At 34.0% G+C, this 14,762-nt stretch overlaps 2 protein-coding genes across 5 annotated transcripts; one reads left to right on the top strand and one right to left on the bottom strand.

Moving 5' to 3' along the window:
- The first annotated feature begins 1,887 nt into the window (after positions 1-1,887).
- LOC148266551 (CBS domain-containing protein CBSX5-like) lies at positions 1,888-3,730 on the top strand. Its single transcript, XM_088218957.1, has 2 exons — positions 1,888-2,366; positions 2,676-3,730. Exons 1-2 carry the CDS (start codon positions 1,993-1,995, stop codon positions 3,535-3,537), a joined length of 1,236 nt encoding a protein of 411 aa, XP_088075083.1. The 5' UTR covers positions 1,888-1,992; the 3' UTR covers positions 3,538-3,730.
- A 3,594-nt stretch (positions 3,731-7,324) lies between these two features.
- On the bottom strand, positions 7,325-13,535 carry LOC110812278 (Regulator of chromosome condensation (RCC1) family protein). Of its 4 annotated transcripts, none has more exons than XM_022039008.2 (7): positions 13,168-13,532; positions 12,327-12,986; positions 11,458-11,670; positions 9,872-9,982; positions 8,775-9,143; positions 8,572-8,679; positions 7,325-7,798 (listed from the first exon to the last, which is right to left on the bottom strand). In XM_022039008.2, exons 2-7 carry the CDS (start codon positions 12,663-12,665, stop codon positions 7,457-7,459), a joined length of 1,482 nt encoding a protein of 493 aa, XP_021894700.1. In that variant the 5' UTR covers positions 12,666-12,986; positions 13,168-13,532; the 3' UTR covers positions 7,325-7,456. The 4 variants fall into 4 exon arrangements, with proteins under 4 accessions (XP_021894700.1, XP_021894701.1, XP_088075082.1 ...); XM_022039009.2 differs by having other exon boundaries at positions 11,458-11,667; positions 13,168-13,531; XM_022039010.2 differs by having other exon boundaries at positions 7,537-7,833; positions 13,168-13,535.
- Positions 13,536-14,762: the final 1,227 nt, after the last annotated feature.

Below are 14,762 nucleotides of genomic sequence, written 5' to 3'. Positions count from 1 at the left end.
CGGGTGCGGCGGCTCTCCGGCGAGGTTCGTGTTTTGGTGATTCGGCTCCGGTCAACCTGTAGAGAAAAGAATGGTGATCACGGTGATATAAAAATTGCATCGAACGGAGGCCGGGAAGGGCCTCGTCGGAGGCAAAAATCGAGAGGGGGCGCGGCGGCGCCGCTGGGCTACGGCCGCGTATTCCGGCCGTTTGGCCGGGATTTCGGCCTCGATTTGGCCATAGGAGGAATCAGCGGGGAAAAACGAGTCGGGGGTATGAAATTTACCTCGATCGGCGGTCGGAAATTTCCCCGGTGCGGCGGCGAGTGGCGGCGGGTGGCGGCGGTCGGCCTCTGGTTCGTCTTCTCCGGCGAGCGGCTGGCGGCTAGGGTTTGTGGTCTGGTGTGGGGGTTCTATTTATAACCCCTTGCCTTTTGATCACAGCCGTTCATTTCGTTTTAATCTGGGTCGTTCGTTTTTGATTGAATCTGGGTCGTCCGTGCGTTTGAATCTGGGCCGTCCGATCGCGCGATTGATCTGGGCCGTCGGATCGCACCCACGCGGATCGCCAACGTGGCTCCTTTCGGAGTGACGCGATCTTGCCACGTGGCAGGCCCTGGTTGGCCGGGACTGCTGACCGGGCCTGCTGACGTGGCTGCTGACGTGGCCTTTTTTTTTTTTTCCTCCTTTCCGGGTGCTACAATATACTATAGTAATAAACATTAGTTTAAAAAAATTAAATCATTATTCAAAAGGGTCAATTTCCTCCTTTCATATAATATTAATGTTAATCATGATTAAGTGGAACCAACATAAATGATTAGTTTAAGAACACGATTACCATTACAGTCAATTTGAATATATGTATATATATATATATATATATATATATATATGAATGTGAAGTTTTGATTTTTGACCATATTATTAAGACAAAATTTCCACTTAATAATGTACACGCATCAAATTAAGTAACCAAACAAATCATTTTATAAGAAATAAAAAAAAACCCATGCTTATATTTTTAATTTGTGTGAACAATGTGTATATATATATTTTAAAATAATGTTATATATATGTGTGTGTGTGTGTGTGTATATATATATATATAAAGAACTAAGGGTTTTGTCATCCTCAACCAAAAAGTAAATAAATTAATTCACACAATTTAATTATATATATGTTTGAGGTTAGACGGACACTTCTACAAACCACATTAATTAATTGTTAAATACGAATATGTATATGTATATATATATATATATACACACTTTTGTATTTTAGGAACTTTATATATATATATATATATATATTTATATTTAAATATATTTACAAATTGAAAAAAGAAAACGTACATGTTTTTTTTAATTAAATTAATTAAAATTTTAATACCACTAGTGGTATTACGGCTTATTTGTTTGTCTCCACGCGCAAATGCATTTACATGTCACACAATAATTTTTAGAAAATAAATAAATAAATTTAATTTTGTAACTTTATTTAGAACTAAATTTTTAATTTAATTACAAAATAATTAAAATATAGTTCATTAATTAAAATTTAATGCAATATATACTAAAATATTTTAAAAAATATATAACTATTATAACTCACCCAAAAATATACTATTTTAAATTTAATTTTAACTAAATTTTATTGAACCATGAAATTATAAAATATAATCTTACAATTAATTATTAATTTTAATTTAACTACAAAAATTAAGTTAAATTTAAACGAACGAAACTACGTCGTATTATTATTTAAAGATATATAATTTAAAAAAATAGTGGACCCCACTAATTTTCGGTGACGTGGCACGGTCATGGGTAAACAGTGTAAAGATCCCTGACCTGGTTTTTCCTTGTAGACTTGATTCGTAATTATAAATACCGACTCACCGTTTCTCTGTGAGTTATCTTCTTCATCGTCTTCAGCTTCTCTGGAAAACTCCATTTTCGTTTCTTTCATTTTTTTCTCAAACAAAGCTCTTCTACTCTGCTGCTTCTTTGTATGGCAGTGAGTTTACTGGCGCAGGATGTATCGGACCTCTGTCTTGGGAAGCCGGCGCTGAGGTCTCTCTCCGTCTCTGCTACCCTCGCCGATGCACTTGCCGTGCTGAAGAACTCCGGCGATAACTTTGTCAGCGTCTGGAGTTGCTGCCACGGCGTAGGGACTGGTCTTGGGTTTGGTGATGGTGATGAGCAAGAGGAGCAATGTGGTGGTTCGTGTCGATGTGTTGGCAAGATTTGCATGGTGGATGTGATTTGTTATCTTTGTGAAGATGAGAAGAATCTCTTGTCACCTTCTCTTGCTTTACAGGCACCCGTGTCTGTCATCTTGCATAAGGTTAATGGCCTTGTTGTGCACGTTGAACCATCTTGCAGGTGCTGATATGGGAGATTTGTGTTTCTGGTTTAATTTGTTTTGCGCCACACAATGTTTTCCTCTTTCAATGCAAATGGGCACGTGGGTTTTCATTTTTTTTAAAATTGGGTTTGATTAGTTTTTCCCCAGTTCGAGAAAAATTTCCCAGATTTCTCCATCTGTCTGTCTCGTGAACTGAAAATTTGGCAGTTTTTTCAGATGGGTTGTCTCTGTTTCTCTGAATTTATCCTAGATGCAGATAATTGAGTCTGGTTTGAAATTCTAGTTATGTTAATCGTAGTATTTGTTTTTGGAATTTGATTTTGCAGCTTATTAGAAGCGATTGATCTAATAATCAAAGGAGCACAGAATCTTGTGGTTCCAATCCAAACCAGACCCAGAAGAAAACAACAATATCTGAAGCCATCGACGACGAGCTCCACTAGCCACAACGGCCGGGAATTCTGCTGGTTAACTCACGAGGATGTAATCCGTTTCATGCTCAGCTCTATCGGTGTTTTCTCCCCAATCCCGGCGGTTTCCATCGACGACCTTGGCATCATCAGCACAGACTTCTTGGCTGTTGAGTACTACTCCCCTGCACTCGCCGCCATCGGAGCAATCTCCCGCTCCCTCGTCGACCAAACCTCCGTCGCCGTGGTCGACGGTGAAGGGATTCTCATCGGCGAGATCTCACCCTTCACGCTCGCTTGCTGCGACGAAACAGCGTCAGCCGCCGTTGCAACGCTCTCCGCCGGCGACCTGATGGCCTACATTGACTGCGGAGGCCCGCCGGAGGAGCTTGTCCGAGTCGTCAAAGCGATGTTGAAGGAGAAAGGATTACAGGGTATGCTGCAATACATGGCGCCATTCTATTCTTCTTCCTCGTCTTCTTCCTCCTGCTCCTCGCTCTCATCATCAGACGAAGAATCCCCTGCAACTCCTCCGAGTGGTGGAAGATCACTAGGACGGCATAGCCGGTCCATGAGCTACTCAGCTAGGATGATGAGGAGAGCAGAAGCTATTGTTTGCCATCCCAAAAGCTCGTTAATTGCAGTAATGGTTCAGGGAATCACACACAGAGTGAACTACGTTTGGGTTGTCGAAGAAGACTGTAGCTTGGTCGGCATAGTCACCTTCTCTGACATGCTAAAAGTTCTCAGAGAACACCTGGATGAGGCAACGGACTGAATAATTTAGACGTTTAAACTTTTCCATCTACTTCCAACCCCCCCGGCCTTTAGATAATCTCAAGAATGCTGAGTTGAAATTTCATAAACACAAATAAAACTTTTTGTGTGAATATGAACTTTATTCAAATCTTTTTTTACTGCAATTTGTGATCTGGGTATCATTTATTTATGCGATTTAGTATATTTTCTGATGTGGGTTTATGTTAATTGGCGTATGTTCTTGTGAGGGATTCAATGTCTGATCATAAAACCCACACAAAATCCAGATTTAAAAGTTTGGTGTCCCCCTCTCCATTTTTAAACCTACTCAGCCAAAAAGATTGTAAGTAAATCATGTGCTTATATGGACTGACCCATTTCAATATTATTTTAAAGAGTCATTGCCAAGACTATGTTTCTCCAACTAATATGCATGGTGACAGCTAATGAATGGTTTTAAATAAGCTTATACAATGTTTTTCTTGTGACAAATGGAGAAGAAATGTAGTAAAAAATCGAAAAAACGAGAAGCGAACGTCTAAATTTTACGCATCTTAAGTCAAGAGACACCAATATTATATTTTAACGAACAATATAAAACCCTTTGTTTTGGGTAAGTGACGAATTTTTCTAAAGTTACTGTTTATTTTTTTCATATTATAAATATATAATTTTAAATTAATAAGAATAAATATTACATTTGATCTTAGCTAAAAAGTCAAGAGAGCTAATCATAAGGAACGAAGAAAGTGATTTAAATGTTATTTTAACAAGATCTATATGATTAAAATATATATATATATAATTGTTTGACATTTAATTTTAAAATTTATAAAAAATAATGCATAATTTATTTTAATAAATAGCACAAAATACAAAACTTAAACTTATATTTTTTGAAGAAAAAAAAATATTAAAGAGATATTATCTAATTCTCCAATAAGTTTACCATAGTCTTATATGAATTCACTTCCTTTGTTGTTATATATGTATATATATAGGTATATAATTTCACTTTATAATTAAAAAAGATCATCATGGGTAACATGTAAATTACATGGAAATGTGAGAAATTATTGTGTGGTAGTGCAGGTGGGGAATGAGAATGGCATGAAGATTAATATATGTATATATATATGTATATATGTATACATATACATATACACACACACACACACAAAGATAAATAAAATTTTGAATGTATTAAAATGATTCAATAATTATGAAGAGAAATTAATAATATTTAATAATTTTTTATGGGTTAGAGACAACATAAATAATGTATATGTGATTTTAAAAATAATTAAGAGCATTACAAATTTTAATAATGAATATGAAAAAAGTGAATATTTTTTTTTAATTAATTTTCGGCCACTAATTTATTATATTATTTATTTTAAAATTTATACCGTCAATCAAAATTACATAATACATATAATCATAATTCATTATAAGTAGCGAACTATAATTACAAAGTGGAACTTACTAAGCATCTCCATTCGGTTGTTCATAAAATTAATAATTACTTTGAAAAAAGTAAATCAATATGATGATAATTCATGAAAAATTAAATCATACACCATTGACTAATTATATTTTCTATACCGTTAAATTTATTTGAATTAACTTAGCAAATTAAAATAGGTTACAGAGATGATAACACAAAAACATAAAAAATAAAAACCCTAATTGCTATAAATTAATACGATGCGTTCGTCGTATCTATCACAAAATGAATAAATATTTTAACTTATCGACCAATATTCCATGAGCATGTGTCGAATAATTTCTATCAGTTACTTATTAATAATATTATGGATATTTATTGGTTTATAATGTGCGCGAAGACTTCTTAATTTTTATCTCTCTTTGTAATAAAAAAATTACCATTATGAATTTATATATATATATATATATGTATATATACACTTTTAATTTTGATACTATGGGTATTTTTGGAAATAGAAAAATTCAAGAGAAAGAAAATCGATTAATACACATGGGTTCTTATATAATTTATTCAATTATTTGTCTTTAATTATAAATGTGTGTGTGTTTGTGTGTGTGTATATATATATATATATATATATGTATTATGTATATGGCATGAACTTGATCTGTTTTCGAGGCACTCTTTACTCTGAGTCATGTATGGGTGTAAGCAGACATGTGAAATTTCGTCAGAGACAAAACTTGTTCTCTCCACAGTAATCATGTGTGTATATATAAATGTGTGTGTGTATATATAAATGTGTGTGTGTATATTTATATTTATATTTATATCTAATGTATTTGTTTATACATAATTTATAAACAACACACACGTTAGATTTAAAGATTATTTTATTTTTCAGAAAAATATTATTTCTTTTTTATTTCAAAGCAATACATTTTGTAAGAAACAACTTTGAAGAGGCTGTATTATTTATTACTAAATTTGAAGTATTTGATATATAAAATTTAATCACATTTGATAATCCATTCATAATCTCAATTTTACCTAAAAAAAATTTTGTAACGCCGCAATTTTCACTACGATTATCAGATACTGAGTAATTCAAATAATTAAGAAAATAGATATTAGAGACTCAAATAAAAATTTCCGTATTCTATTTTACACGAGTAATGTATATATTTAATTTTGACTCTACATAATTTCAATTATACGAGGATTTAATTATCTCGTACGTACGTTGTAATTTAATATTACAATTATATAAGTGATAAATACTTTCAACTCATGATCTAGAATTGGTTGTTATACTATTTGCTCTTAAGATCTGGCATCATAAATTATAATAATAATTAATTTAATTTTAACTTAAAATAAAATATTTATTTATATGATATTCTACACCTTATCACAATCTCGTAAATATATATATATATAATATATATCAATTTTAAAATCATTTGTAAGGATTTGGTCATGGAGAATCTTCTTATATAGCTCATAACCTAGAAGATTGTGTGGGATTCATCAATTTCTTCCTCTGAAAGACTATACACTTCAGTATTATAAGAATATTTTGATACTATATCTAACTAAATTCAGAGACTTATAAGAGAATTGACTCTTGAAAAATTGGACAACCACTTTTTTTTTTTTTTTTTCTTCTTTAAAGAACAAAATACAGAAGGATTTTGCTGTAATAATATGCATCTAATTTTAGTTTGATTAAAATATGACAATTTAAAACAGTAAATTTTAATGCATCAAATTAAAATATGAATTTTTATGTATAAAAAATAAAAATTTTAAAACCAAATTATAAAAATAATTAGAAATTAAATCGAACCAAGTATTCAAATTCGGAAATTATTTGATAATTTGGTATTCTTTTTATTGGTAAGTTTATGGGTAAAATTAGGTTTGCCTAACACATATAACCATTTTCTCTACCTTCATGGATTGGAGTAAATGAAGTAAACCTTAAGTTATGACCTTTAATGAAATATATATTGGTGTGTGTGTGTGTGTGTGTGTATATATATGTGCCAAACAAGTCAGAATAGAACTGAGAGTTTCCAACAAAGAATATGAAAGGTCCAATAAAAGTTCATAGGATGAAATAATTTGTAGTGTATTTCTTAAGAGGGGCTAGATCATGTATCAATATCTCAAGGATGGTCCCAAAGAATAAACATAAAAAACTGTAATGAAGTTCCCATGGCAGACCTCCAGGCAGAGATTATTTCCAGGGAAAAACCCAACCATGACACTTATTCATTCCCATCTTTAAGGAGTTTAACTTTTCATTATCTTCCAAGAAGCTTATAAAAATAATCATGATGCTAATTCTCAATTTCAATTAACACAGCAGAGATATATTATGCATTAATGATTTAAAAAATCTCTTATGCAACTCTACAAGACATGTAAAGAAAAAAAAATAAAACCTACTAAGTAATCAATTCATTACCAGGATGTGAATGGTTCAAGCACTTTCTGAAACAACATCCGGGTCACCTTCTACTTGTGGAAGAAAAATTTCAGTTGGCTCAAGGCATCCTCTCAGCGTGTCGTGTCCAAGTTGTGCTCGTTCATTATCTCCAAAACCAAATAATTGTCCTCGTTGAGTGACTACAATAGTATGGTAAAGCCCTGTGCTAATCTGTGAGACGCGGTGGGCTCTCAAGCTATCAAGGATCCGAGGCCTCATGACTTTGTCAGATACTCCCCTGTCTGGAAACCCAAGACTACCAAAGCCCATCCACCCAAAACCATAAACAAAGCCCCCGTCAACAAGAACGAACGTTTTCCTCTTTCTTGCACAGACCTAGAAGTTATGGTAAGCAAGGTAATTGGTTGTATCTGAGGATGTTAAGAACAAATGCAAAAAGATAATGAAATAACAATAAGGACATCAAAGAGATAGCAGATCATATAACTCAAGTTATTAAACTACCCTGACAAAAATAGTTTTTTGTTTAAAAAATTATGAACTTCAGATAACAATATAGCTAGGACTCTTCAAATTTAATTATCAGAAATCTGCACGTACAAAAAAGATTCAGAACTAGAAATTAACAATCTACCAAGAGTGTTGGACTTGCTAAAAAAAAAAAACAATTATGTACTGACTGCATCCTCTACCCACAAATTTTTGGAAACAAGTAGCACCAAACAGAAGAAATAAAAACAGCATGCTGTTATAAGAAGGATTCTTGATTACACTGGAAGTCCCAAACTTAGATTGCCTTTAGCACATAACATTTTTCAGTTTTCATTCCTTATGGTATGTATTTACATATGTATGTGTATATTATTAATACTTATACGCTTATATATGGATATATATCTATATATGTGTTTATGTATGCATTTATATATATATATTTGATTTCTCCATACCAGAAAGAACAAGGAGAAACAAGGAGAAAACAACCACTTATGACTGAGAAGGAATGGAGGAAGAAGTTTCAACCCAAATGCCTTACATGCACATGAAATTTGGCCCAACAGAGTTCTGGAACTATGCTTGAACATTTTAAGAATTTGCTCAAGATAGTTCTTAATAGGAAGAAAGAAACGTGCATGAATGAAGCTAACCTGCACAGCAAGGCGGCTGTTAAGACTATTCAAGTGTTCTGGAAGAGTCTTGTCAATCTCATCTCCATGGCCTAATGCTCCACAGTAACCTTTACCCCATGTGTATACCTAAAAAAATGGCACAGACCAACATGACTTAAGTTTACGAAAATCAAACATGATCAAGATAAGTAAAAACCCCACCTAAACACAGTTTAACTTACCAATCCATTTGAATCAAGTGCTACTGCATGCTCATCACCAGCAGATACTCGAACAACATGGATACCCTTTCTCCTAAATGTCTGGATTGCACGGGGTTGGAATTCATTATGTTGCTCCCCATGCCCAAGACAGAAATTAGAACCAGAGCCAAAGGAGTAAACTGCACCATTGTTAGTTACAGCTAAGACATAGCTTGGACCAGCAGCAATCTGGACTACAGAGCCAAGTTCCGCAAGAAGTTCAATCATTTTAGGTGTTGGTCTGTCTAGAGTATCACCATGACCAAGCTGGCCATGTGCATTTGTCCCACAAGTATATACATGGCCTTGTCTCGTAAGAAACACAGTAAAGTTAAGCCCAGCAGCTACCTGAAAAAGCGTAAGCTTGTTAATATTGCATGAAATCTTACAACAAAGATAAAGGCAAATGCTGGGAATATCAAGTCCTCAAACGAGGTGAAAAATGGCCAGTTTCTTCACACTAAAGAAGGAACATTTTATTGCCCCAATATGGGGATAAAATGTAGAATCCCCTACCCAGAAATAGGTATCAGATACAAAGGGGAAAAAGAACAAAAACTGATTGCCACTGGAAGAACGTAATACTCCACAAGATGCTGAAAACATGAATATGATTCAGCACATAACAAAAATAAACATGCAAGTGCTCCAGCTTGCTAACTGACAATCTAATGACTGAATATTACACTAACACAGTGGCTCCAGAGTATAAGAAGTATTTGGAACTATTTTGTGAGGTATGGCAGACAATGACCAAAATGCTGACTCGGCAATCTTAAAAGAAAAAAAAAAACTAAAATTACGGACTGTTGATAAGCAATGCAGCTTTTATACTCCTTTTCTGGATAGGATTAAGATTCTTAACAAGAGATCAAAATCAGTCATCCTGTTCTCCTACCATAATGCAGGAAGGAAAAGAAACACAACTCAGATGTAAAACTAACTTAACTTTTTAAAATTTACATCAAACACAAACTAAATGAGTCTATATTTGACAAGTAAACTATGGGACAAGTCTCACCAATCTTAGGCAACTGTATTCATGCATAATGCAAAAACAGGGATGTGCTATCTACCTGTTTGCAGGGAGCTCCCTTCAGAGCTTCAACAAGCCTAGGTCTAAATATGGGACGGCCAGTATCTCTGTGCCCACAACAAAATGACGAATTATCTCCGCATGTGAAAACCTGCATTAGTAATTGTGAACCCCATGAACATGGAGCCATAAAACAAATTCATATGTTATATGTACAAGAACTCAAATATAAGAAAGAACCATAGGATTACATGATTGCAGAAAAAGAATCTATTATATCTGCAAGAAGACGAAGACAGAAAGATCAAGTCATCCGGAAAAACAAAGGCAAGACATGACATACTGGTCTGATACCGCCGAAACACGGTTATGCAGAGTCAAAAACAAACCAAATGCATTTAAACTCACTTTTTGATTTCTAAACTCTGCATAATTCCCAACATCCAAATACCTAGTATAGTTTAATGAAAAAAATTTGGTAACTTGAGAAGGAAAGAAAGAATTATCATATTATCATAAATTAAACTTTCAGCAACAAAATAGAATTTTATCAAGAACAAAGTGCATCAGACTTCAAACAAAAGTAATCTGAAAAATCATACTAACTAGAAAAGCATTCCAGACTCATGTTTGAAGCCCAAACAACGGGGTCCACACCATCTTAACAGCACCCGCAAGTCCTACCAGTGAAAATCAAGGAAGCTAAGCAATAACATAGAGTACTTATACACAACACCATGTTGCAGATGCATTTCTCATTCAACTATTGTTGGCAAGGATTATCCCAGAATGTGAAGAAATAAGCCCCAACATGATAATGACCTAAATTTTACAAATGCAATGCTGCAATAGCATGTTTCTGCAAAATCCAACCTATTACCCCAGAATTAACCAAAATGGTTATCTCCTAGTTATGATTTTAGTGGCACTGCCAAGAGAATATAGAGAATTCTTAAAAGTTGGTTCAAAAGCTACTGGCCTTAAAGCAATCTCTACTCTGTAGATCTTAGCATCTACAGGTCTAAAAGTTCCATGCATAAATGGTACATGCCACAATGGTACAGATTAAAGAGCATATTCTAATAACATAATAATCTAAAGAATTCTTTTAATAAGAGATCATCAAGCCACACCCCCCAAGGTGAGCAGGATCAATAGATCCTCTTGCACTACAAGTAGCAGCCTCGAAAAACTCATGAACAGACCAAGAAAATTATTCGATATACGAAATCAAATAAAATTCAAGGGACAGAAAAATGAACGGAAAATAATGGAATACTTGGGTTTTAAAAGAGTTCAGCCTATACCAAGGAACATTGAAAATATGGAAACTTTCTTAATTTAGTATTCCTAGATGTGAAATAAGACTAATGAAATCTGCATGGCTAGTTGTTTTCAATTCCATTTTTCAAAAGTTTGCCAATCTCCCAAATGAGAATGTTCATGATCAGAAGCCATATTCAGCGTTATAGTAGATTGCAAATAGGCCAAACATCTAATACCTTGATGTTGTTCACTCTTTGTCCATACTAATTAAGCTACTGTACTCCAAGTATACTCTTTGTTATGGAAAAATTGGGAAAATAAGAGTGGAGCAGCACAGGGGAAAAAATAAAAGTTATGTACCTCTCCAGACTGCAGAATAAATGCAGCATGGTTGTGAGAGGCTGACACTTGAGCCACTTGCACAGAGTTTGGAAAATTAATACGTGAAAACGCCACACATTGTGTTGTCTCAGGGCCATGACCAAGTACCCCACATAAACTGGAACCACAAGAGTACACTGTTGAGTTGCTGATCAGCAATGTATGATACCTTCCAGTTGTGATTTGCATCTGCTGATTAAAAAAGGTAGTAAGCAACTTAAAATCTTCTAGTATAACATAGAAAGCATCAACAGAAAGCAGTGAGCATGAGACAATCATCATTTTCCACTTTAGGCCGTAGCCCGTGAACCGGTTGCTCTTCAATCTCACTCCACACAGTTCAATACAATGGTGAACAAGATTTTATTACTCATAACAAAAAACACAGTTAGCCTTCCTCTTATCATGAGCTTTTTACAAGTTAGGGCATAACCCGTGATGACCAGCAGCTGTTCAATCTCATTCCACACAGCAAGTACAACGGTGAACAATATTTTATTGTTCATAACAAAAAACACAGTTAGACTTACTCTTATCATGAGCTTTTTTAATGAAAGTCAATATCACATATAGGAAATAATATTATAACCATTTGCAGACCAATTATTAGTAATATATACCCTGAGCGGAAAGAAGCAAAGAAAAAGAGACAAGAAAAAGAAACTCTGCAGACTGCAAACTGTCTTCATCTTACCCTGAGGTTGCAAGCATTGTCAGGTACCAACAACTAGATCATAAGAAAGTTCACTTTCTATCGTAAACCCTAATTTCTATCATAAACCCTACCTAGATAACAAGCAGATAACTCATTCACTAAAAAATATAAGCAACCATTAAAGAAATAGTACATTGCCTGCTGAAGTCTCGACTATATCTGAAGACTGTTCCACAGACTGCAAGAACCTCAGGACCCGCTTCCAATTTGCATTACACCGATCAAAGAGCCCCCTCTGAGTGTTTCGACACATCCCGACATAAATAGGATGCGAAGCACAAAGCTGAAAGGTGGCAAAATCTACCAACGACCTAAATTTTTGAGAATACAGACCATGACTACCTCCGAACGTCCTGGAAGTCAGCTCTAAACATACAAGATCGACAGCACTAAGCCGGCCGGCCATCAATATCTCCAAAATCAAGTGTGAAGGCAAATCTTCAAAGGAAACCGCTCGATACCGGTCAGCCATTTTTCAGATGTTATGTCACTCTTTCCAATCTCAAATAATTTGTTTGATGTTAATAAGCAATACTGGTAGAAGCCAAAGAGGACGAACAATGTGGGCTGATCAGAAGAGGGATTATCAAATTTTTAGGCGAAATCTCAAGCAATTAAGGCAACATATAAAGAACACATCGGAGGGAAGAAAAATATGGGAAATTGAATACAGAAACGGGGTTCTAGATGGAAAATTCACAGGTAAATGATGCAATGATTGGAAATAAAACATCAGAAGGGATCAATAACACCACCAAGGTATCGTAAATTCGAACAATCGTTCAACGTTTTCCTGCAAATTGAGCACCAAGACAATCAACCAACAGCAAACATAAACGGATGCAGAAAGGAAATCAAAATGGGCGATACTGATCGCAGATTATGAGATGAATGTTCAGTTCTCCCAGGTTAAAGATGTTGGTAAAAACCCAATTAAGTGGCCGGAGAAAAGTACTGAACATGAGAGGTCTTACCGAAAATAAAATAAAAAAGGCAATAATTGAGAATTTTTCGGTGCCGATCTCCACTTTTCTTCACCGAAATCTTGCAAATTGAGCTCCAATTATAATAAATTTAAATACAAACAGAAAGCTGAAAGGGAAGATACTGAGAAAGCAAAAGAGAACGGATCGATGACTTGGCCTCCACTTGGAAAGACAAAACAAAAACAAGACCAAAATCAAAACAAAAAAGCTAGGGTTTTGAGCATTCTTTATGGCGACATTTCCTCGCTGTCGTGCTTTCTCTCTCAAAAACACGCACAAACTATATACCTCCACTCCCTTCTTCTTCTCTCTCTCTCTCTCTATAAAAAGAATCTTTCGGGCTGGTCGTGGAACCAGAGAGATGTTTGTTTCATTCAGTGCTTTGGTCGTCAGAGTATGAGCCGCCACGTGGAAGACTCAGAATTCTCCACGTGGATGAAAACTATAGGAAGACTTTCATCATTCTCCCTCTGTTTCATTGCTCACACGCGCGGCACCCCGGAACTGCAGATACGCGCTGTTATGGCAAGGTGGAAGTTCTAGAAGGTTTTTGGTTTTTCAATTTTTCAGATTTTGAAGTCTGGTAATTTTTTTTTTTTGGTTAAATGCAAATTTTATTATTTTAAAATCTATCCAAAATAATAAATGAAATTTACCCAAATTTTAAATATATTCCGTAAATTACATTTGGTCAATGTTTTAGAATAAATTTAAAATTATTAATTTTATTGACAAATCAATATTTATTTAAATATTTTCTTAAAATTTTGAGAATATTTAATAATTGCACGTGCTATAATAGCATTCAAGAATGTTGTTACGGCTCGCAAGCAAGGCCTGGAGGTTGGCAGGTGGACTATTAATAATTTCTTAATGGCTAATTAAATACACAAAGCAATAGTTTTTATTTTCTCCCACGAGAGGGTGTCAGGAAGGTCGGTTCATCATTATTACTTAGTGGGTAATTTAGGTGCTCCCAATTTCCTGGAAATTATGAAATGCTTAATCATGAATTCACAAATTTTTACTATATAGTTTTGTTACTTACCCTTTAACACGTAAAAATAAAAAGTCTATAATTATTGATTTAAAAAATGTAAGTAAATTTGACTTTATTATTTATGAAATTCATGAATTATGATTAGTTTTTTTTATATTTATGAAATACATAAATAGATGAAATAGATTTTGAACAATTTCCGAGAAGTACCGAATGGTTAATGCCTATGAAACTATTTAACAGCCAATAAAGCAACATCATAATAAGATAAAATAAAGTAAAAATAAATATTATAATGCTGATTCAATTTCATATTTAGTTTTTAAAATATATATATGTGTGTGTGATTTCTTAAGCGAATGAAATTTTTTAAATAATTTTTTTTTTAATAAGTTATGAAATACAACAGTAATATAATTAATTTTGTAGTAAACATTCTCTAATCATCTACTATATTAGAAGATATATTTTGTAACTTTTAAAAATTTTTAAAAAATTATATACAAGCAACAGTAAATTTTAATTAGTATATTATGTTCATAATTTGACAATTTGATTCGATTTGCTATTCTCGATCCAAGAA

Source organism: Carica papaya, chromosome 4, assembly GCF_054855325.1.
Source record: "Carica papaya isolate Zhongbai chromosome 4, ASM5485532v1, whole genome shotgun sequence".
NCBI lineage: Eukaryota > Viridiplantae > Streptophyta > Magnoliopsida > Brassicales > Caricaceae > Carica > Carica papaya.
Note: the sequence above shows the minus strand (reverse complement) of the source record. Positions and strands in the feature narration are given on the sequence as shown.